Source organism: Micropterus dolomieu, linkage group LG23, assembly GCF_021292245.1.
Source record: "Micropterus dolomieu isolate WLL.071019.BEF.003 ecotype Adirondacks linkage group LG23, ASM2129224v1, whole genome shotgun sequence".
Classification (NCBI taxonomy): domain Eukaryota; kingdom Metazoa; phylum Chordata; class Actinopteri; order Centrarchiformes; family Centrarchidae; genus Micropterus; species Micropterus dolomieu.
Window position 1 is genome coordinate 22,243,013 of NC_060172.1, and position 21,111 is coordinate 22,264,123.

Consider the following 21,111-nt stretch of genomic DNA (forward strand, 5'->3'; position numbering starts at 1 on the left):
TTCCTTTAGAAGCAATGACCAACTCACAAGTTTGTTAGTGGTTCTACACCAATAGGGGCGCTCATTTTTGGATGAATGTGAAAGCAAAATGTTTAATTTTTGTTTTCTGAATTATTATCAGTATATTAGAGTATTTGTTTATGTAAATTAGATAAACAGTCAATGAAACAGGTGCTCCGATTTAGGATTATTAACATTGTGAGATAAATGTAAAATGTCCTTGTGTCAGTCTGGTTACATTGTAAATTTTAACATTAACATTTTTTGTTCTTTTTTATTTTGAAGGATTAAAATCCTCGTGGAGATATGGAAGAAGTACAAACATCGACTGCCTTCGAGGTTGTACCAGGAGCGCATGCTGCAGATTGCAGATTTTCTATTTGGGATAAAGGTAATTCACCATAGCCTAGATAATACCTACTAATAGTAATAGCTGTTCACTGCTTTTTCCAACTGCATTTCATCCAAAACTAATTAAATCCATGATTCATAATTTTTTATCAGTATAATGAGGGTGGTGAAAGGAACCATAGTCAGTGTTTTGGGTGCTGTGCATAGTATGCTTACTAGGATATCAGCCATTCAAATAAATAACCTGATGCCAAATGCTTCAGGTTCATAATTCATAATCATAATACAAATTAACAATTTAAGTTGAAATTTATTCAATATATTTATTTTAGTAATGTCTGTCATAATGCCATAAATATAAGCCATCTTTGAGATGAAAAAGAGAAAGTTACTTGTTGAGCCTATACAATTTGCATGGTTTATTCTACATTGACAACCTCTTGTCCTTTAATGTTGTATCACACTCCTTGCCTCTTTCCTGTCCTTATTATTCATCAGTTGGCCCTATAATTTGTCAGTTTAGTTGGCCAAGATGTCTTTTGCGCAAAACATATTGACAGCTGACATTCCATTTTTCGACCTTCTCCTCTTCATCTGTAGTTGTACCAACTGGCTCTTTGGCATGGCTACAGTCTCCACCTCCTGCAGTTCAATTCAGTGAAAATAACTGACATCACAGATGTGGACCACTTCATGGCTTGCTTCTTCCCTGAAGGTTTTGATACAGACCAAGATATCTTTACCATGAAGGTACACTGTACTATGTGAGCATGTGTGCAGTATGTCTCTGTTTGTGAAATGTTTAACTGTTCACAGCCTGACTGAATTGAAAAGCATGCTATGCTTGTGGCACTTCGTTGTTTTATAAAACAAGACGTTTTTGTCATGTGGAGAAAGGTCATTGACATTTTGAGATATCTGTATCTGATATATCTCAGTATGTAAATTGTGTGTGTGTGTGTGTGTGTGTGTGTGTGTGTGTGTGTGTGTGTGTGTGTAGATCCGTGCAATGCAGGGCTGTGCCTTGTGTATATTTGAGCAGGTGAAAAGGCACAGTGTCCTCAGCCAGAAGGGACTCTCTAAACTGCTGCATGTTTTGAACTTCATCAGGATCATGATGCAGGCTTTTCAGCAACATGAGCACCTCTGCTGGCAGATATATAATGGTTAGCACAACTTATATAATTTTGTCCTGTATTTGCTTTTTGTCTGAAAAGAAAATTTAGGAAGAATGAGTTGAGTCATGATTTATCTGTTGCTTAAAGAGAAGTTATAAGATTGTACTGTATTTGATGTTAAATTGCAAAATCTAAACTCCTATTTTATTTTTCTCTTTTTCTTTCTTATCTTTTCCAGGTTCGTTACACATCTACACCATCTGCCGTTACCTGATGACCATGAATTGTAGTGCGCAGGTACTTAGAGATAGATGGTAGATGTTACTTAAGTGACACTACTGATATATCTAGATAGTTTTTGCCATGTCTGGTACACTCTAAATGGAAAGATAAAATGATAAGAATGATACGTGACAGAAGTTGTGAATCAATTGTGTTGTGTCAAGTGTTTAATGATGAGCCACTGGGAGATTTTTCTTACTGGTTGGTTTGGTTTGCGCTAATTGTGACTGAAAAGGTATTTGAGGTTTCAAAAGTGAGCTTTCAGTTATGCATTCTATTATGCACATTGGTTGGAGTCCTTATCCTCCTTCTGGTGTGTTGTGACTGAGAATGACAACATGCAACTCCTATAATTGAGTGGTACTTTTACCAATTGAATGATGTGATATAACCAGAAATTTGTGTGATTTATAATGTAGATAAAATTGTGTGTGTGTGTGTCATGATCCTTTCTTTATACCACCTTTATGATCCTGTCCAGGCTCTGGAGTACCTTCTATGGGCAAGCATTAGTTTAGAGATCTCCATCCCTCTGATGACTGCTAACTATCTGCCATGGATCGTCACACTCTACTGTGCCGTCTGCCACTGTTACTATGACAACCAGGCTGCGGTGCAGGCGGAGGTGAGAGTGGCACGTCATCTGAATCCAGACATCTACACACACACACTCAACAGAATATTCACAGGCTGATAATAAGTTATACTGTTAATACCAACCGTCACCTGGTGTTGATCTGTCTGCAGATTCCGTTGAACCATATAATGCAATCTATCTGCTGTATGAAGATATTACTGTTCGAAACACATGCTAAATAATGTATTTCTTATGCTTAGCTTTCAAGGTTTCAATGTGTTAAAATAAAATACGGGTGACATGTTTATAATGTATGGACATAAATTGAAATGATATATTAAATATAATTCACATATTGAAGTCACATAGAAAAGGTTCTTAAACTGAATTCCTGATTTATTCTGAATGTCCTATAACCCATTTGTGGTGCTGTTTGTGTGTCTTAAAACGTTTTCAGGAATTTGCCAGGAGAGCCCTTGGAAAAATCAATGAACTGGCAAAGATGGAGGAGCAGAATGAAGTTCCTACCACCAGAGAGACTCAGAGAGCTTTCAAAGAAGCCTCTATCAAGGCAGGAGACTCCTCTCATCAAAATATATGATGGTGGTATATAGTGGTGATCATTCCCACATTTCAAAAGCATGCAAGGAACATATCGTACATGCAAATGTAAAACTAGGCCAATCTAATCATATATCTAATCATACAGTATCTAATCAATTAAAGTGCCATTTGAAGTGAAGTCTACACAGACCAAGCATGAGATGCCACATTTCTTTTTTAATAACTTGTGCTAGAATAGAGCAAACAGTGGCTCTATTTGTTTTATCAAATTCATCCACTTTCTTTTCAGCTGGCTGCCATGATGTTCAAGCGTGTAGTGTTTGAGGCCAGAAGGAGGCCCAAAAACATGCTCAGAATCAAAAGCAGAAGCACCCTGAAGGACATACCCAATGTAATAAGATCCACCTAACTGCTGTGTCATCATATTCAGTGTAACCTGTCATCTTGAAGTACTCTGTCACTTTAAAAACATTTGTCAGTGTTGTAGAACTGCTAAACACACGCTAACACCTGTTAAAGTGGTAAATAAAATGTATGTTTGTTAAGTTTGCTGTGAATAACTGCATACTCTCTATTACTGTCTACTTCTTTTGAAACCTTTTGAAAAAGTGATATTCTATTTTTATATATTCTTGTTGGATTTTGTATAATTAATTTAATTGTTACAACTTTTGTTTATTCTTGTGATTGCTATTTCCCACATGTGGCTTATCCCAACTAAAGAGGTATCTCCAAGAGAGCTCTATTTTAATTGTATATCAGTATTAATTGTGGCAGGCTGTTTGCTTGGGTGGTCAACTCATTTTGTGAGTTAATGTTTTTCTTACATTACCTAAATGGTATGCCTGTCTCTATCTACTGTAGGCACCATGGCCTCGTACTACAACAGAGCGCATGCTAATGGGCCTGTTTGACAGCAGCGCAGCACAATTCTTGGGAATCTTGGAAGCACTATGGGACAGCACCAGACGGCCACTGAAGACAAGGATGCCAGATGACCGAGAGCTGCAGGAGGTGATACTTGAACTCCTGTCTGCTGGCATCAGTATATTATCAGGTTAGTAAAGCTTGGACATAACAGAAAAACACTCTGCAGTGTGCAATTATAGTAAGTGCACAGTTAAGAAGAAACATGACACTGCTGCAAATGCTTTAGAATTTTTCAAATGTAATTGTTTAGTTAAGGTGAGTATTGAGTAATGTACTTGCATGTTCCTATGTGTGAAGGACTCGCAACTACTAGTGAGCCTCTGAGTGCACTGACACCAACATCCACTCTAATGGATGTAGCCATTACAGGTTAGTCACTGTTTTCAATCTCCTTTTTATCTCATATTATACTCAACATGTACAGCACTTTATCATGTGCTGCAAGGTGTTTGCTTTGTGCAATAGTTTGAAATCAGTCAAAAGTAATGTGATGTGTTGTGTTGCTAGGAGAAAACAAAGTACCCATCATGTCTGCGATGAGGTTCATTAAGCTGTTGTTTCAGTACAAGCAGCCAGATGCATTTACTGAACTTGCCAGAGAGATGCTGCGGGTTTTGTCTGTGAGTAGCACACAAGCATCTGCTGCATTTGTCATTTTTAATGTCAATGTGTGCTGTGTCTCTTAATGATCTTGAGCGTCTCTTTGTGTCTCCATGTCAGGGTGTGGAAGGTCAGTCATTCAGGAGGGCAGAGCTGGAGCTTGCTTTACTTGACAGTTTCAATAGTCTGCTGTCTTCCCAGAGGAGCCGTCCTAGAGAGAACATGATTGATGGTAGTAATAATGAAACTTTGCCACATATGGACCAATTTTAGATCTTCAAGCCTCTTAAACTTTATGTAGAGAAATGGATATTGATACTGTGATTTTTCTAAAAAGGAGTCTTGTACACTATAGTATTTATTGCTAATCCTTGAACAGCCTCCTGGCTTCTTTTCCTTATTCCTTGAGGTTGCTTTAAAACAAAATACTTAAAATGAACAAAATTATCAGGACCACTGGTTATTATTTCACTTATTTGCCGTGCTGTTGTCAAATCTTTTGAGTATCATAAGCAAGTTACTTCATGTTAAATATTAGCTGATTAGTGTGTTTTTAAAAAAGGGTTATTATGTTCATAACCTAGAATTAGGCCTCCGTTATCCAAATATCTCAAACTGATTTCAGGTATCTCTGAATTATATTCAGTCGTGTTGTTTGATATTTCCAACAGAAAGACACAAATCTTCATTCTCAATGAGTGATGAGTTCATCAACCTTGTGGACACCCTGCACAAGTCTGTTTGCAGCTCTACTCCTGTAAGTTTCCATGTTGTTTGAATGTTTATTTTGATCTGCCTAGTATTAGGGTCCAGATTAAAGTTTAGAGCTCAGAGGGGGACTGTATATTCTGTGTGTGTTTGTGTAGGAGTTGCAGCCAGATGTGGACCTGGTTTTGGATGTTTTGTTATTTCTGTGGTGTAAAGTGAAGGTGGTGATGCAGAGGGATCAGCTGCAAAACCTAGAGTTTACACAGTACCTCAAGAAGCTAGATAATTATGACATGGTATGTATTTAAAAAGGTAAGCATTACTGGAACTGTTCAACAGTTGTTGAAATAGGAGCACATTATTATCATATAAAATATATATATATATATATACATATAAAACTGCTATCTTTATCCTCCACAGTGAGATTTGTGAAATGGACTGTAACATTCATTTGGACAGGATAAAACACATACTTCAACTTAGTATATGTACTTCACAGTGTGTTTAATGTATACATTCTACTTATTTCTGTTCATCTGTATGTGATATTATTTGTGGTCATATTTGCAGTGGCTGTGGTGTCTGTCTATGCTGTGTGAAGTGGCCTTTGCCTGTGATCTGGCAGCTGTTGACTGCATACTGATGGCAGAGATGATCCACACAGTAGCCATACTGCTAGAGAGTGCAGCTGAACGCAGTAATCAAACACATTGTCCAGGTGAGAAATTAGGTTTCTTCTTCTGTACTCGATCTTGTGTTGTTTTATAGAATATCACTCGATATAGGATAAACTCCCACCACAGTCACATACACACACATAGACATGTCATTTTTCCCAACCCAAAGCTGTGACAATATTATTATTCTCATGTCTTGTATCTAGCTGCTGGTGAAGCAGGCAGTGATGGTGTGAAGCCAAGTGCTTTATCTCTTCTTGGGGTATGTGGATTGAATGTCTGTGTATAGCATCTAATGATAGTTCTGTATATTCGAGTGTATGGATATGATAAGAAGACAAATGTCACATATAATGCCAATGTGCAGTACTCTGTCAAAGTAAAATACAAAAAACATATTGCAAACAAAACTGTTGTGCAATCTGTATGTTTATGTGGCTTGTAGAGTTCAAGTACAGAGCTGCTTCAGAAGGTGTGTGAGGTGGTGGAGAGGGGTCTTGAAGCTCTGTCAAAGGGTGCAGCCCTGCTGCTGCCCAAAGATTGCTCAGCAATCACTGACTCTGCCTTCATGCAGGTAGGCAGTTATCCTGTCACACGTATGTAAAAGAGGTTGGTAAAAAGTCTGTCTATTCATTCTAGATAAATAGAATGGGACAGATGCAAAACGTGTGTAAAATCTACAGGAAATAAGTGTAGATTCAGAAAATACAGTAGGTCAGTGTTGTTCCAACTTGTTTTCTTCTTGTTCTGATAGAAATTTAGTCTCCTCCCTCCATCGACTCCCTCCCTATCTTCTCCGACATCATCAGAAGTGGGAAATGAAGAAGATGAAATAAGTATGACAGAAAAAGAAGAATTGGAATCTAAGACAGAATCAGATATTAAAGGTTCCACACGTGTGTACCTTCTTGCCACCGACCTTCATCTCGAGCTAGACATCATCCACCACAGGGCATCCCTCAAGTTACTGCAGTTAAATGCAGGTCAGACTCACTGCCGCACTGGCAAATTTACTTATGCGTGGTGTGTGAGAATGAAGTAACGTTTTGCCTACACTGAGTTTGTACTCAATTTTGCAATTAAAATTTTATGAGTGATCTTGCACTTTCTGATTTACGAAGTTGAAATCTCAAACAATAAATCATGGTTACTTGTAGACGCAAATAATGGGTCTAAATATGGTGGTTTATCGTTTATGTATAGTCACAGAGTCGAAACTGTTGGATCGGATCAAAAAGAACAAGGTGTCCAAGGCCCTTTTCCTGATCCAGAAAGCCTTGCTGGTGTACAACAGCATGGAGCCAAATAACAGCAACAAAATCAAGAGTCTGCTAGAGGTAAAACACAAACATGCGCACTTTCTTAGACACAGTCACAACTACACACTTTCCACATGCACTACAGTAATATGCACCTTTGTTTGTAAATGTGTACATGTATATTTATGTGAAAAGAGATGCAAAATATGCTTGCTTAAAATATGATCTTTAAATTAAAAATACTATATAACCTACACAATACCCTGTTAATACGGCTTAACTGTAATAAACTCTTGTTTCTCTAACTTAAGGCAGTGAAACCAACTAGTGTAGTGAATTGTTTGAATTTAAACCTTTTACTTCAGGCCTCAATGGCATAATTCATTTCTCTACATACTGTATAAATGAAAGACCTCAGATGTAGCCACTTTTACTGATAGCAGATGATTGAGGTGAGTCTATGAAATGTAATGAATATTCAACTGGTTCGTCCGTGTGCTCTTGCCAGGAGGCCTCCACCCTGATAGAGAAAGCAGGCGTGGAAGAGAGAAAACTGTATATCTCCACTATCCCAAAGACTCTTGTCCAAAATCAAGAGAAAGGGATTAAGGAGGAAGAAGAAAACCCTCCACCTCCTCCAATTCTACTCTCACGCACTGACCACTCATTTACCTTTGCCCCGGCACCTTATACCTTGGAGGGACAAGTGAGATTTGCTTTTAATTATATGTCTGTTTACTAATCTAACAATCCAACACAATTTCTATACTTATCATATCTTTACATATCTTTCTCTTTGTGCTTTTGTTTCTTTGCAGGTGTGCTGGTACCAGCTCTGTGGCCGTGCAGCTGAGGGCATTAACCGAAAAGTCCGCCTTGGAGACTGCAGCCTGCCAGGAACTGGAAATATGGTACATTTTATCACCTTCACAGAAGGGTCTAGTGGAACACATTTGTGTCATCTTGTATGGCCTTGTATGTGCCCCTAAAATTAGGTCTGACTTTGTATGTTTAAAGGTACCAGCAGTCTCTGGTGAGTGCATGCTGAGGGTGGAGGGGCTGGTGCCCAACCAGAAATATGTGTTTGCTGTTGCAGCCTACAATAGCCAGGGCAAGCTACTGGGCAACACCATAGGGGTGACAACATTCCCACTGCTAGCATCAATGCCAGTACCACTGCTCTCGACGTGGGTTCACTTGGCTCAGGTACACTACACTCTAGTGAAAACTACAACCAAGTAAACACTAGTTTGTCACCACACCACACTTGTCACTTGCTGGGTACACGTGCTAACACATATGGTCAGATCGCTTTATTTGGGTGTAGGGTAAGGTGTAATGACCATACGAGGAGAAACACTCACACACAGGGATTTTTGGCCCATGTCAAACTGATGGACACCTTCATACTGATGCCAACAGAGCAAGAGAAAAAGCAGGATGATGGTTGTATGGGTTTTGACTTCTCCTTCAGGTGACATATCAAACAGAGCAGTATGCCATAGCAAAGAGAGCCTGCAGGGAACTGTGGAGCCACTATACGTATCCCGACACTGGGTCCCACATCACACAGGATAGACTCGCTACCACAGGGTAAGGAGGGAAACATATCCACACAGTCATGGTATTTGAATTACTTTGCGTATGCTAATCTCCTTTTACTCTATCCCCATTCACCAACCTGAAGGCTGCGTGTCCAGACCCTGCAACACTCATCTCCTCACCTCTGTCAGTTGTTCCTCACTTCTATATTTGTTGAGACAGAGATAAACATTCTTCAAGGATCGCTCTACTGTGACTCTTTTAGTGACAGTGGACCTTTTATCTGGGAACAGGTAAACATTTTTAACTGGATAGAGCTGTGTGCATCTACAGCAAATCTGTATTTTCCAAAAGGAATGTAACATAAAAAGTATGTTGTATAGTTATTGTTGTTCATCATAGTGTGAAATTGTATGCCCAGTTTTTGCTTGTATTGATGTAAACAAAATATATTTTGAATTAACATGAACATAAATAAATGAGATGTGCACCTGTGTGTATGTAGGAAGCCAGACTAGCGGAGTGTGAGCGAATGCTGGTGGCCATGGACCTGGCGCTGTGGTTGAATGATGATAGTGCTGCTGTGCAAGCTGTTGTAAGCTGTTATAGTCTCTTGGCCCCTGTAATCTTCCATCAGATCACTTGCACCCCTGTGGTACAGGTATGCAAAAACTTCTGTTCAACTTTAGTTTGTTAACAATGGAACATAATACAAGCTGAAAATAATTCACAACTATGTGTTGCTATACTTTTGTCTGTGTTCTGATTTTCAGGTGCTAAAGAAATGCTTGATAGTTCTGGAGGAGAATTCAGGTCTTCTCAAACAAAAATGGACTGGAAACACTTCAGGGTCATTTATGCACATGATTGCCTGCATCACCTACTATCTGTCGAAGGTGTGTCTGCATGTGTATAAGGACAGTTTATGTGGTCTTAAAAAGGTGGTGTGTGAGTACTGCATGCTAGAAATTACCATTAGCTCTTAACTTGCCTTCATATTGACAAAAATATGCCTCCAAAGAATACTGTGACTTTATAGGTATAATTCCATCAAGGTGACACCCAGCCTGTATTAAAGAACTGTGTCACCAAGTGTAGAGGTACTTTGATTCGCCATTCATAGACATTCAGTATTTAGTAGATGCACTCATCCACAGTGACTTACACTTCTCAGATATCCCAAATGATAACCAACCAGAAAATAATTTCTCATCCTTCATCCTTCATGACCAGGCATTACGTGTGCTCAAGGAGCATCAGATGGCATCTGTGGTGATGGACTGTGGTCGCAGGCTGCTCCAAGAAGTCTATGATGCCCAGCTGCAGATCAGCAGACTTGCCAATGAAACTGTGGGTGAAATGAACAGTGGGAAAGTGTAGCTTTATTTCATGATTTATCCTCAAACTTAGAATGATTTTAGATAATGAAGTTTAATTAAAACTATTCCCAGTGTATTTCCAGATTTCTACAAATGACTCCTGTGTGTGTGTGTGTGTGTGTGTGTGTGTGTGTGTGTGTGTGTGTGTGTGTTTATGTGTGTGTGTGTGTGTGCGTGCGTGCGTGTGTGTGCGTGTGCATGGGTGTGTGTGCATAGTCTAAGACAGATCATGCTGCAATCAAGGGTGAAATGAAGGCAAGTTTTCAGTTGAAGGCACTGCACTGGAAGGACAAGAAAATTATCACACCTGAAGCAGCTCTCACAGCAGACAATGGTAACACACAGTGTTACACACACATACACCTGTCTAATTGATTTTATTTTGAAAGTACTGTACATAAGTTAAAAAAAGAAGGTGGCATCTGCCTTGTTAATAGTACTTAAAGCCATGTTTGTTAAAATATGCCAGGATAGCTTTTATATCAACATTTTGGGAACAAATAATACACACCAGATGAAAGTTGACAGTAAGAAAAGAAATACAGTAGTATTAACAAATATATATCTTTTATAATACACTTTTGAGTCTGCTGTTACTTTCTAACCTTATTCACCAAAACAATCACTACTTATGTAACATATCTCTTTAGTAAGACAGATTCAAGTTTTTCATTACATTTTCATTTACGTTTAAGGATCTTATTTGTTTTGTGAACAATTTTCTACACTATGTCAAGCATAATAGATCATATCACAGTTACACATAGCTCCAAATAGTATTTTTTCCTAAGCTCCACATAGTATACAACTGTCTTTTTTTCAGTAGAGATTTCACGCCCGCTGACTGGCTGTGAAGATCCCACCATATTATATGAGCTGATCTCCAAAAGCACATTAAAGGATGCCTATCGTGATGGTAAGTAGCACACACATACTTTTGAATAAATGAATAAGTATTCTTGTTCATTCGCTCCTGTGTTTTTGTGTATGTGTTCTAGTGATGAAGCACAGACGCAAGGCATATTTTATTGAGTTTGCAGCACTACTTCTCCAGAGAACCATGGAAGAAGGCCACCCAGACCTTGTGTTAAAGTGGGGGCAATGCACATTTGAATTTCTTTCCAGGTGTGCCTTTAGGAATGTATACTGTTTTATTCAAAATGTCAAACAACAGATTACTGTCCACTTACTTATACAGCATACTGCAATGTATTATTGATGGTAGCGGTTTTGCCTACGCTGGTAAAGACTACAGCATGTGAGTGGTTCTCTCTTTGTCAGACGTGACGAGGTGATGGGACTGTCCACAAAATGTCTTGAGGGAAACAGTCAGAGTAAAAGAAGAAGTATTGGTCAGGCTCCAAAAGGAAATGAACCACTCCAGGTGAAAATACAAATTATGCACAAAAATACACACACATACATGTATAGAAGGACATAAAATATCCTGATGTGTCTTTGTAATGTACTTTTTAATGATAAATGACTAGGATTTTGCTGAAATAATATTTTAAAATTTTGTCTTAAAATAAAATACAAATATAAATACCATGTTCTGCTTTTTGAATCAGAACAAGAATGCAGCTTCTCACGATGATACAAGAAAGAAACTAAAGCAGAAAAAGCCACACAGCATGCTTCAGAGAGTGAGAACTAACAGGTACATATCTCTGTGTGTGTTCATCTGTGTGTTGGTGATGTCTGTGTTTTTGTGTAATTATATGTGTGATTTCACAATAACTAAATGTGCGTTGGGACTTCTATTTACTTCTATATGTATGTGTAGGGATATGCAGGTTGTGGAGAACCTGCTAACCTTAATGTCATCTATGGTGCAACGCCACAAGAAGCAGTCTCAGCTGAGGAAAATGTGCTGTGAGGAGAGGGTGTGGAAGTCTCACCTTAACTACAGCTTGGCTCAAGCCCATTTAGCACTCCTTTACCAGGACCTAGACCAGCTGCATGGAGGAACCCTGCAGCACAGGTTCACTAACAGAACACCAGCTACTTTACTTTTCTGTGTTTTTTGAGATATTTAATGTTGCTTTTGATATCTGAGGTCAGACATAGTAGTATGTGTAGTCATTATTGATTTGAATGACTGTATATTCATGAGTGTATTCCTATAATATTATGAGCTGTATGTGCTGTGTTTCAGGTACAGCCAATTAGATCCCTTGTGTTTCTCTCTGGCCTACTCTGGTGTCCTATTGCGGAGGAACTCACAGCAACAGCAGTCTTCTGAATATAAGATTCTCTCAAAGAGAGACTTCCCTCACTCCCGTCTTAGGGATTACGTGGCTGCACACAAAGACAGGAGCGAAAAGGAGGGTGAGAAAAATGCCACACTGAAGAATTAAAAGGAAAAAATATCACCTGGTCTATGTTTCCTCACTTGTTTCAACCTTTTCTTCCAGCAGTCAGAGTTGATGACTCTGTCACAGAGGAGAGTTGTGAGGAGGGAGAGGACTCCTCTCAAACTGTGGAACCAGAAATAAAGATGCATAGACGTACTGATGTCTTGCTGCTTGACTCACTTAATAAAGCTGCTTTACATCTCCAAAGGGCCATGGTATTGTATACACATACATGGGCTTTCACTCCCACACAAGTATAGAACTGCTGACATTACATGTGACCATACAGTGTAAATCCAGGCATTGTTAACTTTTTTGTCATATACATTTTTACATTTTATCTGTATGTGCTATTGATATTACTAATAATTATAATTATAATAATAAAAAAGTATTTCATGTATCTGTTAAAATTAATATTTTCCAGGTGTTGGCCCATCGTGGAAGCCACTGGACCACTCTGCTATGTGTGTGTCAGACTGTGTGGGAGCAAAGCTGCAGAATCTCTATCCTAGTACAGAGAGCTGCTCAGCTTGAACCTCCCTCTCCCATCACAGCAGACCAGCTGCACACCACCTTCACCCCGCTACTGGTGCTGGCTGCCGACCTAATCATGGACATGCTGAACAGACTAGGAGTAAGTGTTGCTTACAGCCATATACACACACTTAACTGCTTGTTTAAACATCATACACATAATTATTCCTTCCTAATATATTATTAAAAAAAATATATATATATTGCAAAGCTTGTCCATAGGCTGCCAATGATTGTTATGGTCACTACAGCACGGAGGTGCACACAGGTGCATCTTGTCACCTGAACAAAAACACATTTACAGCTACAAAGGGAGGATGGCACGGTCCTGTTTGTGACTTTCATCTTTATCTTTGTCCAAACTAGCTGTGGAGTTTGTATGACAGCGACTTGACTGAGGAGGAGCTTGAATCCAGTCTCCACTTCTCAGCCCCACTAGATGACAGCACTCAGGTGGACCTGCGTTTCGTCCGCACCTTGGTGTTGCACACTCTGGAGCGTCTCCATGACAGTGGCAAATGGGAAAGCCTAGCTCACTTTGCCTTAGTTTTCAACTCATACACACGGTGCATAAGATACATTTACACAAAGCACTGCTCTTTTTTAACATTGCCATATTTTTGTTCAGTAACAGGAATGTGTGTGTGTGTGTGTATGCATGCGCCTGCATCTATATGTCTATTGCAGGGAACGTTATGCCTTGATCGTAACTCCTCTACTAGTCCATGCTCAGAGGAGGCTGCTTGAAAGGGTTAGTTATTTTGGAGGACCTGCAGTTCCACAACCACACCATGTCAAGACACAGAAGGCCACTGGCAAGCAGGTAGCACATACCAACACACAGAAACATGTTCAAGCATTGTAATCAAAGTGTAACGAGAAAAACCAAGCCAAAAACCAGTTTTACAGAAACACTGTGGCGTATGTGTTTATTTTCAAGAAAAATTGTTTTCAGGCTTTTCTTCGTTTTATTTTTCGGCTTTTGTTTATGATGCCATATAACAAATTAATGAAATGAAAAGTATGAAATCTGATGATAATGTCTTGAGAGGTTGTACAGTTATCATTCAGCATCACAGAATCATGTGTTTTCTGTCCTGTTGAATCTGTTTTGCGTACACTTATGCATTGTACAGTATATATTGTACTGTATGTGTATATATGTGGTGCTTCTCTTTTCTATATTTCAGGTAACTTACAGGAGCTATGCAGGCTTCCAGCTGCTCAGTGGGTGGACGCCTTACCCTGCACAGCAACCACACATTCGTAGAAAAACAGCACTCACAAACTCCACTCCTGGAGACGTAGTTGATCTTAAAGGTTTGTAGCCAGCCTCATGTCAAAATATTTCAATCTCACAACATGTTTTGACAGGTTGTGTTTACATATATAATGTTTCTTTCATGTATGTTCTGTGTCTAAGGTGCGGAAATACAGCAATCCATGTCCCTTGTGTGCGTTCCTCTGGATGTAGAAGACACACTGAGCTGTTACCGTCAAGCTCTTGAGAGAAGACCATATTCTCTTCAGGTCTTCCAGCATAGTCGCTCATTGCTGCAGCTGCTTCTGGCATACACGCAGCCCTGTGAGTTGAGTGCCGATTGAGTGGACACACACACGTACTCACTCAGAATACAACTGTTTGAAACTCTCACTGTTTGCACTGCTCGTGTCTCTCTCTCCAGGCTTTGCAGCACAGTTGCAACCCTGTCAGAGCAGAAATCTCAGCCACTGCGCAAGCCGGGTTGATTTCAGTCCCATCGTTATGCCCAATCCAAACATCCAACCTTGCGACCTGACAGAGGAGGACTACAGTAATCCAAATGCTCTTTACAGCCTCCCTGTCAGTCCTGACCACATGCCAACTGTCACAGCTGCGTACTCCACCTCCATTAGTAAGAACACAATATACTTAAAATGCACAGAAATACTTCTGTAGCACACTTTATATAAACGCGGCAAGTATTGTGAAGTGGTCAATAGGTGGGACACTGAGTGAAATGTGTTATAGAAAGACTAAATGACAAGATAATTGCACAGAATATCTGGATGAAGTATGTGTCAGCCTGTCATAAATGTCTTACTTCCCTTCCCATCTCCGCCCAACCTTTCTTCAGAGTATCTTCAGGCCAACGGTCATGACTCCCTCAGAGTTCTGGCACTGCATGAAATGGGAAACCTACAGTTCTACAATGAAAACACACGGTTAGTATCTATTGGCTAAGTGTGTATGTGTGTGCGTGTTAATGCAAGCCTACAGACTTTTATTTATATCCATTTACCTGTAATTATACAGCAACCCTCTGTAAGTTGAGCTTTTAAGGATTTTCCTTACATTCTTTAATAATTTCATTCCTGACTCTGTTTTATCTCCAGGGCAGCACACTCGTACTGGAGTACAGCTGTAGATTGTGCCTTACAGAGCTCAGGCACTTTAGACAAATGGGATGGCGTGTCCTTTGGGGGTGGCTCCCTGCAACAAACTCTGAAACAGGCTGGCATTTGGGGATGTCTACAGGCTGCAGAGCTCACTGCTAAGATTGCACAGTAGGTTTCTGTGAGGTTTGTCATTAATTTGATGTGCTTGTTCATGTGTTATGAGCATATGCATTTAAAACCTACCTGCTCCTGAGGGATGTGTTTTGATCTACAGATATATCTTAACTTCTGATATCACCCAGCGGACCAATTGCTGTCTCCTGTCTGCTCATCTCTTTAAGGTAATACTTCCAGGGGATGTTAATCTCTCTCATCATAAGCATGGTTTTTACTTGCTGCTGAAAGCACTATGGAGGAAATGATGACAGAAGAGTTTTTTGCTCTTATGACTGTACACTTGTTTTATTGTGGGTTTGTGTGCTTTCTTTCTGACATGCTTGTGTGTGACCCACTTCCGTAGTGTGTGCTGTGTTGCTCCCCGGGTCAGCCCCAGGCCGACCTCCAGTACGCCTTTCACAGCATCGGAGATGAACTGCTCCCTGGAGTCGACCTTTTCTCTGAACCCCACAGGGTTCACCTTGGCACCATTGTAACCTGCCTTAACTTTATCTGCCACTGGCTTTTCACCACAGGCTACCACATCACGGTACACACACAAACGCTGCTTGTCTATCCTCATTTTGAACTGCATTACTCAAGATAAATAATTAACTCAGTGTTAACTCACGTTTGTAATTTTAGCTACTGCCCATACTAGCCCTTTACCTACATATTGTGGGAACCAGGTGCAGAGATTTGCAACGCGCTGTTGAGGGCAAAATACTTAAGGTCAGCATTTGTGTTGTCTTGTTCTCTTCTATACATACATGTCAATGTTTTTCCATTCATGGTTCTAGTGGAATTTTTCATCTGGGTGGGTGTTTTCTGCAGGTACGTGCCCTTACTGAACTGTGTCTGTTCACTGAAGCTGTAAAGGAATCTGTTCAGCTCACACAGGGAAAAGGGGTCCTTCTGCCTTATGGACACTTCATCGCCAAAGACAGTCTTCAAGTATGAACACACACATACGTTCTCTCTTTGCCTTTTTCTCGCTTAGCTTGTTTAAACTGATAATGTTAAAAGGTCGCTATTGTTGACATATTCTATGTAGACTTCTAGTTAGAATTTTAACCTTGTGTTTATTATACTGTAAATCTGAATTTTAATGGAATATGTGAACACATGGGCTGTTTGCCTACCACCCTCTTGGAGAGATCTATGGACTGGTTCCTTCTGATCTAATTTAAATATTAGTGGCAGACGGACTGTCTGCTCAGTATTGAAAGTATTGTTCATACAGTACATGTCAACATTTGAATAAATATCATAAAATGTGCTTATTGTGCAGCCTGTGAAGACATTCTACAGCAACAAGTCTCTCCTGGACAATGCAGAGGTACTTTCTATGTAGGATTTCTTCAACTTTCTTAACAATTTCTGGGGGCATTTCATCAGTGTAATTATATAAGAAATCATTAAAGGACTAACCATACTACCAGAGCTTGTATGGTGCTTGTGCAGTTTTCTTTGCTTTTACCTAATATCTTTAACCCATCAGCCTTTCTGAGACATTTAAAAACATCTATTCAAATCAGCCAAACACTCATATGAATTCACTGACAAAAATATACACACACTTATACACACAAATACTTACCCTTCCAGCTGACCTGTCTATGTGCTGCTGTTTCAGCTACTATTCGACAAATTAACACATTTTCCAAAAAGCTTGTCACTAAACTTTCTTACTAAATGTAATATATGTATATTTTGTTTGTGGTTAGGCTTTGGAAGAACTTGTGAACTGTGACTTTGCTCCAGAGGTCTGCACGCTGTATGGATCAACATTGTGCCTCCGAATCAACCTTGCTCGTGTTCAACTAGTCCTTGCACTCAGTAACACTGTACATAGCCCTCCTGTGCCAGGTCTGTAAGCGACCTATGTTTATGACGGGTGTATTGTTTGGATCATGTGAAATGTGTTACTATTTAAATGACTTACATTTAATTTACATAGCACCATGCCCTTTTTGTGTTCACAATTATTCCAGATATCCACCTTTAAATAGGTCTGTGTGTCTATATGAGATAAACATGCCTTAGAACCAATTTATCTTCAGGATTTGTTATTTAGTGGGTCAAAGACCAAAAACAAAGTAGAATGTCATTTTACAAATTTTGGATATGAGTACCTCTAAGTCGCATACGACTTTGTGAGATTCAATCTCACATAGCCGTGTGCGACTGATGCATCTGCACTTACACTGGCCTGTAATACTAATCCAATTCCATAATATTATATATTACATGTTCACATTCACTTTAAATACAACTCATTTGATTTCATTCTGAAAGAGTCACTGCGGATCAAACTGCTTTTTATGCACAAAGTGGGTATGTCTTTCAGATTTTGTTGAAGGAGAAGCTTGTGTCAGCATAACAAGTTGTTCAGTGAAATCAAAACACCATGAACAGGACGCACTAGGCACTGAGGGCTCCAATGTAAAGAAGGAAGAACCAAAAGTGCTGACTCTTAATACAGAGAATCTTACTTCAGAAAGAATTAAGGTGAGACTTCTTGGGGATTTTTCAATAGATCTTTACTTCAGGGAGTTGCCACTTAGTGTAATTTCTGCTTGAATTTTTTTTTTCCTAACTTACCCACATCTGACATCTCCTCTGCTGTAGTTCCTTTTGTTAGAAGTAGCCTCCTCCTTGTTGCACTTGCAGCGGTTCACGTCTCTGTCCTGTAGCGAAATGGAGAACCTGGAACTGGCAATTGAGATCAATCTTCTAAAGGCCAACCTATACCTGCAGCAAGGATATGCCGCACTTAGGTACGTCAGCCTTAAGCATGTATACTGTGTGTGAATTTACAGGCTTATGTTTTATTTCCTATCCTAATATGTTTCATCCTACTATCCTGATCATTTTGATATCTTCAGTTCTGAGATGGCAGTTTCATCTTTGATGCTGCTGCAGACGTCTCCTGTAATCATGAGAGGATCCATACGTGACTCTCAGAAACCTGTGTCTGAGCCACATCCCAAGACTGGAAGTGAACAGGTATCATTTTTATATAAATTGGTTGATTGATTTTTGAACAAAACTCAAGCATATATCTGTGTACTGTGTTGTAAACATTACAGAAAATAACATCATTACAAACCAACAGAACCACCTGCAATGAAACTGCTGACAACAACAACAAAGAAGTTTTACCTCTGAGTGTGTTTGCAGCTAAAATGTTGTAATTGGTAACACACATTACTCTAAACTCAGATCACTTTTAAAACATTGTTCAGGCAGTACTCTGTACTAACATGCAGCTCAGCACAACAGGTAACCTTATATCCAGAATGTAGTAATGGAAATAAAGCACTTCATACACATCTCAGGATCAACTCTTGTACCAAAACAGTAACACTTTGTTTCTCATTACACAGTGAGCTAAAAGCACTAACAACAGGTTGCATTCAATATGTATCACTATTGTCTTTGAAGTAACTTTCATTTATTTAACACACAGATTCCATTACAACAACACTTCTTTATTGCATGGATTGTGTTACCTTACAGTTTGTCACAGAAAGTAATTAGAATGCTTTAATATTTTGATATTTTTTCATTAGTTATTCCAAGTGTAGAAAATGAAACATAAAAAGAAATTCCATTAATGCAATTCAAAACTATGCATATTCACTATACATACTAATAGGACAGCTACAGATTTACAAATACAACATTACTGGTCACCGGTGCCTTCTGCATCATCCACATCACACTTTTTGCCCTCTATTGCAATACACCTCACATATAATCTTTTTGTATGTCTGATCCACCCCTGGCAATATGTCCACACATCCAACATTCTTTGTGTCCAAGAAGAACATCTGACATGTGGACAGTGGTCATAAACTTTCCTTCTCCGCAAGTAAAATAATTCCTCTTTGTGGTTGAAGAACGGAGAGTAACGTAAAGGGGACACCATCCTGAGATGGACTGTAAACCACTCTGTCTGAAAGAGAACGGTGGAACACCACATTGACCCTGGGAATGTGGAACATCACCTCTTTGTGGGGGAAGGAGCCGGAACTTTTGCACGAGGTGGAGAGCCACCAGAAAGGCTGCATTCAGGGAAACAGGGAACCATCCAAGCCAGTGTTTCCCCTGGGATTTGTTTTTTTTTGGGGGGGGGGCACCCTTCGATACTACTAGTGTTGCGGAGCAGACATGTTACGTATACATGGTGTCATAAACTGGCACACAAATTTTTGCTGGTTTAGGCTCGTCACTGCTACATTTAGAAATTGGGCAACAAGACCGTGGATAGGGCCCTAAGAATTCTGTTTTAATTCTAATTCTGTGATTTTAATTGTAATTTTTCTGAATTACAATTTCAGCACATTTTTCCATCATAAAGAGTGTGTAATCATTAGGTGGATGAATAACACTAGAGGTGGATATTTTAGAAGCACAGACCAGGTAAAGCGACAGTGAACACAATAGTGCAGATGCAATTTGTTAGCTACCACGTTGGTTTTGCTAACATGCGGTGCAGCTGCTGCTGTGAACAGAATGGCAGGAGAAAAAGTCCAGAAGACAAGTTTTTTTTTTTTGACTTTATACAACGTAGCCTACTACTGATGGAGAAAGTTACCTGGGAGAGAGAGAGGTACATTAGGTCTGTGAGTGTGAAGAGAACTGAAGGAGGCAGATTCAATAAGTGAGTGACATTTAAATAAGGTGGAGAATGATGTATAATTAAAACGGTGAAATAACAAACAAGCTAAGTTCCTACCAACAGTAAAAACATTCCCCTAAAACTGACCCCCCCCACACACTCACACACACACACACACCCACACACCCACACACTCACACACTCACACACAGCCAAGTTAGCAGACAATACCGATATATATTTTATACAGGAGTTCTGCCTAACAGTACTGGGATATGACTTTTTGGTCCATATCACCCAGCCCTACTTATAATGCTAGGGAACATCCCTATTTTTATAAAATGCTTCCACATTTGACAGATTCCATGATATTCCATGTTGAAGCCTACATTTTGATTCCATTTTTATTGTCAAATTCTGCGATTCTGTCCGCAACTTCTGCACCTTTCGGGGAGTGGGGTGGTAGTAAGGATTGGACACTGTTGACTTCACTGCGGAGATAACTAGGCGATGGAAGGAACACTTTAAGGAACTCCTAAATCAAACTAACATAACCTCTATGGTAGAGGTAAAGCAGGAGAATAAATGGGGATCATTGTCAATTTCCCTGGAGAAAGTCACTGAGGTTGTCAAACCAGTCAAGAGTGGCAAAGCCCTGGAGTTGATGAGATCTGTCCAGAAATGTTGAAAGCTTTGGATGTGGAGGGGATGTCTTGAATGACACACCTTTTCAACATTGCGTGGAAGTCTGGGACAGTGCCCATGGAGTGGCAAACCGGGGTGGTGGTTCCCCTGTTCGAAATTCAAATTAGTCCTTATCCCAAGTGAAGGAGTTCAAGTACCTCGGGGTCAATGAGTTTTAAACGATGTGATTCATCATGATTCGGTACGATTCAATCACACCAAAATGGAATTTCCAGAAAACAAAGAAGCCTAAGAAAAAAAGACATTAGGGCTGTCCCCGACTAAGGATTTACATAGTCAAATAAGAATTGTCAAGTGTTACCTAAAGTCGACTGTTAGTCGAATCATATATATGTGTGTGTGTGTGTGGGGGGGGGGGGG

General features: G+C 39.6%; 1 protein-coding gene across 5 annotated transcripts in view; it reads left to right on the plus strand.

Annotated features, from left to right (window-relative positions):
• LOC123963570 (cilia- and flagella-associated protein 54-like) overlaps positions 1 to 21,111 on the plus strand; it is a 28,994-nt gene that overhangs the window by 527 nt on the left and 7,356 nt on the right. For 2 of the 5 annotated variants that reach the window (XM_046040498.1, XM_046040500.1), the window contains exons 2-52: positions 286 to 391; positions 952 to 1,101; positions 1,352 to 1,517; positions 1,708 to 1,766; positions 2,233 to 2,376; positions 2,786 to 2,899; positions 3,182 to 3,283; positions 3,757 to 3,949; positions 4,120 to 4,191; positions 4,330 to 4,442; positions 4,543 to 4,654; positions 5,094 to 5,179; positions 5,289 to 5,426; positions 5,704 to 5,851; positions 6,017 to 6,072; positions 6,256 to 6,384; positions 6,565 to 6,793; positions 7,014 to 7,147; positions 7,578 to 7,775; positions 7,888 to 7,980; positions 8,087 to 8,275; positions 8,544 to 8,662; positions 8,757 to 8,904; positions 9,117 to 9,272; positions 9,385 to 9,507; positions 9,845 to 9,961; positions 10,207 to 10,324; positions 10,814 to 10,906; positions 10,989 to 11,115; positions 11,272 to 11,374; positions 11,562 to 11,650; positions 11,777 to 11,974; positions 12,149 to 12,321; positions 12,408 to 12,562; positions 12,775 to 12,984; positions 13,251 to 13,450; positions 13,572 to 13,707; positions 14,075 to 14,204; positions 14,308 to 14,469; positions 14,570 to 14,779; positions 15,002 to 15,089; positions 15,261 to 15,431; positions 15,538 to 15,604; positions 15,784 to 15,969; positions 16,065 to 16,151; positions 16,254 to 16,373; positions 16,711 to 16,758; positions 17,147 to 17,288; positions 17,770 to 17,930; positions 18,051 to 18,199; positions 18,308 to 18,428. In XM_046040498.1, the coding sequence (XP_045896454.1) occupies positions 286 to 391; positions 952 to 1,101; positions 1,352 to 1,517; positions 1,708 to 1,766; positions 2,233 to 2,376; positions 2,786 to 2,899; positions 3,182 to 3,283; positions 3,757 to 3,949; positions 4,120 to 4,191; positions 4,330 to 4,442; positions 4,543 to 4,654; positions 5,094 to 5,179; positions 5,289 to 5,426; positions 5,704 to 5,851; positions 6,017 to 6,072; positions 6,256 to 6,384; positions 6,565 to 6,793; positions 7,014 to 7,147; positions 7,578 to 7,775; positions 7,888 to 7,980; positions 8,087 to 8,275; positions 8,544 to 8,662; positions 8,757 to 8,904; positions 9,117 to 9,272; positions 9,385 to 9,507; positions 9,845 to 9,961; positions 10,207 to 10,324; positions 10,814 to 10,906; positions 10,989 to 11,115; positions 11,272 to 11,374; positions 11,562 to 11,650; positions 11,777 to 11,974; positions 12,149 to 12,321; positions 12,408 to 12,562; positions 12,775 to 12,984; positions 13,251 to 13,450; positions 13,572 to 13,707; positions 14,075 to 14,204; positions 14,308 to 14,469; positions 14,570 to 14,779; positions 15,002 to 15,089; positions 15,261 to 15,431; positions 15,538 to 15,604; positions 15,784 to 15,969; positions 16,065 to 16,151; positions 16,254 to 16,373; positions 16,711 to 16,758; positions 17,147 to 17,288; positions 17,770 to 17,930; positions 18,051 to 18,199; positions 18,308 to 18,428 (6,838 nt within the window). The remainder of the gene's footprint in view (positions 1 to 285; positions 392 to 951; positions 1,102 to 1,351; positions 1,518 to 1,707; positions 1,767 to 2,232; positions 2,377 to 2,785; positions 2,900 to 3,181; positions 3,284 to 3,756; positions 3,950 to 4,119; positions 4,192 to 4,329; positions 4,443 to 4,542; positions 4,655 to 5,093; positions 5,180 to 5,288; positions 5,427 to 5,703; positions 5,852 to 6,016; positions 6,073 to 6,255; positions 6,385 to 6,564; positions 6,794 to 7,013; positions 7,148 to 7,577; positions 7,776 to 7,887; positions 7,981 to 8,086; positions 8,276 to 8,543; positions 8,663 to 8,756; positions 8,905 to 9,116; positions 9,273 to 9,384; positions 9,508 to 9,844; positions 9,962 to 10,206; positions 10,325 to 10,813; positions 10,907 to 10,988; positions 11,116 to 11,271; positions 11,375 to 11,561; positions 11,651 to 11,776; positions 11,975 to 12,148; positions 12,322 to 12,407; positions 12,563 to 12,774; positions 12,985 to 13,250; positions 13,451 to 13,571; positions 13,708 to 14,074; positions 14,205 to 14,307; positions 14,470 to 14,569; positions 14,780 to 15,001; positions 15,090 to 15,260; positions 15,432 to 15,537; positions 15,605 to 15,783; positions 15,970 to 16,064; positions 16,152 to 16,253; positions 16,374 to 16,710; positions 16,759 to 17,146; positions 17,289 to 17,769; positions 17,931 to 18,050; positions 18,200 to 18,307; positions 18,429 to 21,111) is intronic. The other 3 variants (XM_046040502.1, XM_046040501.1, XM_046040499.1) reach the window with 3 other exon arrangements.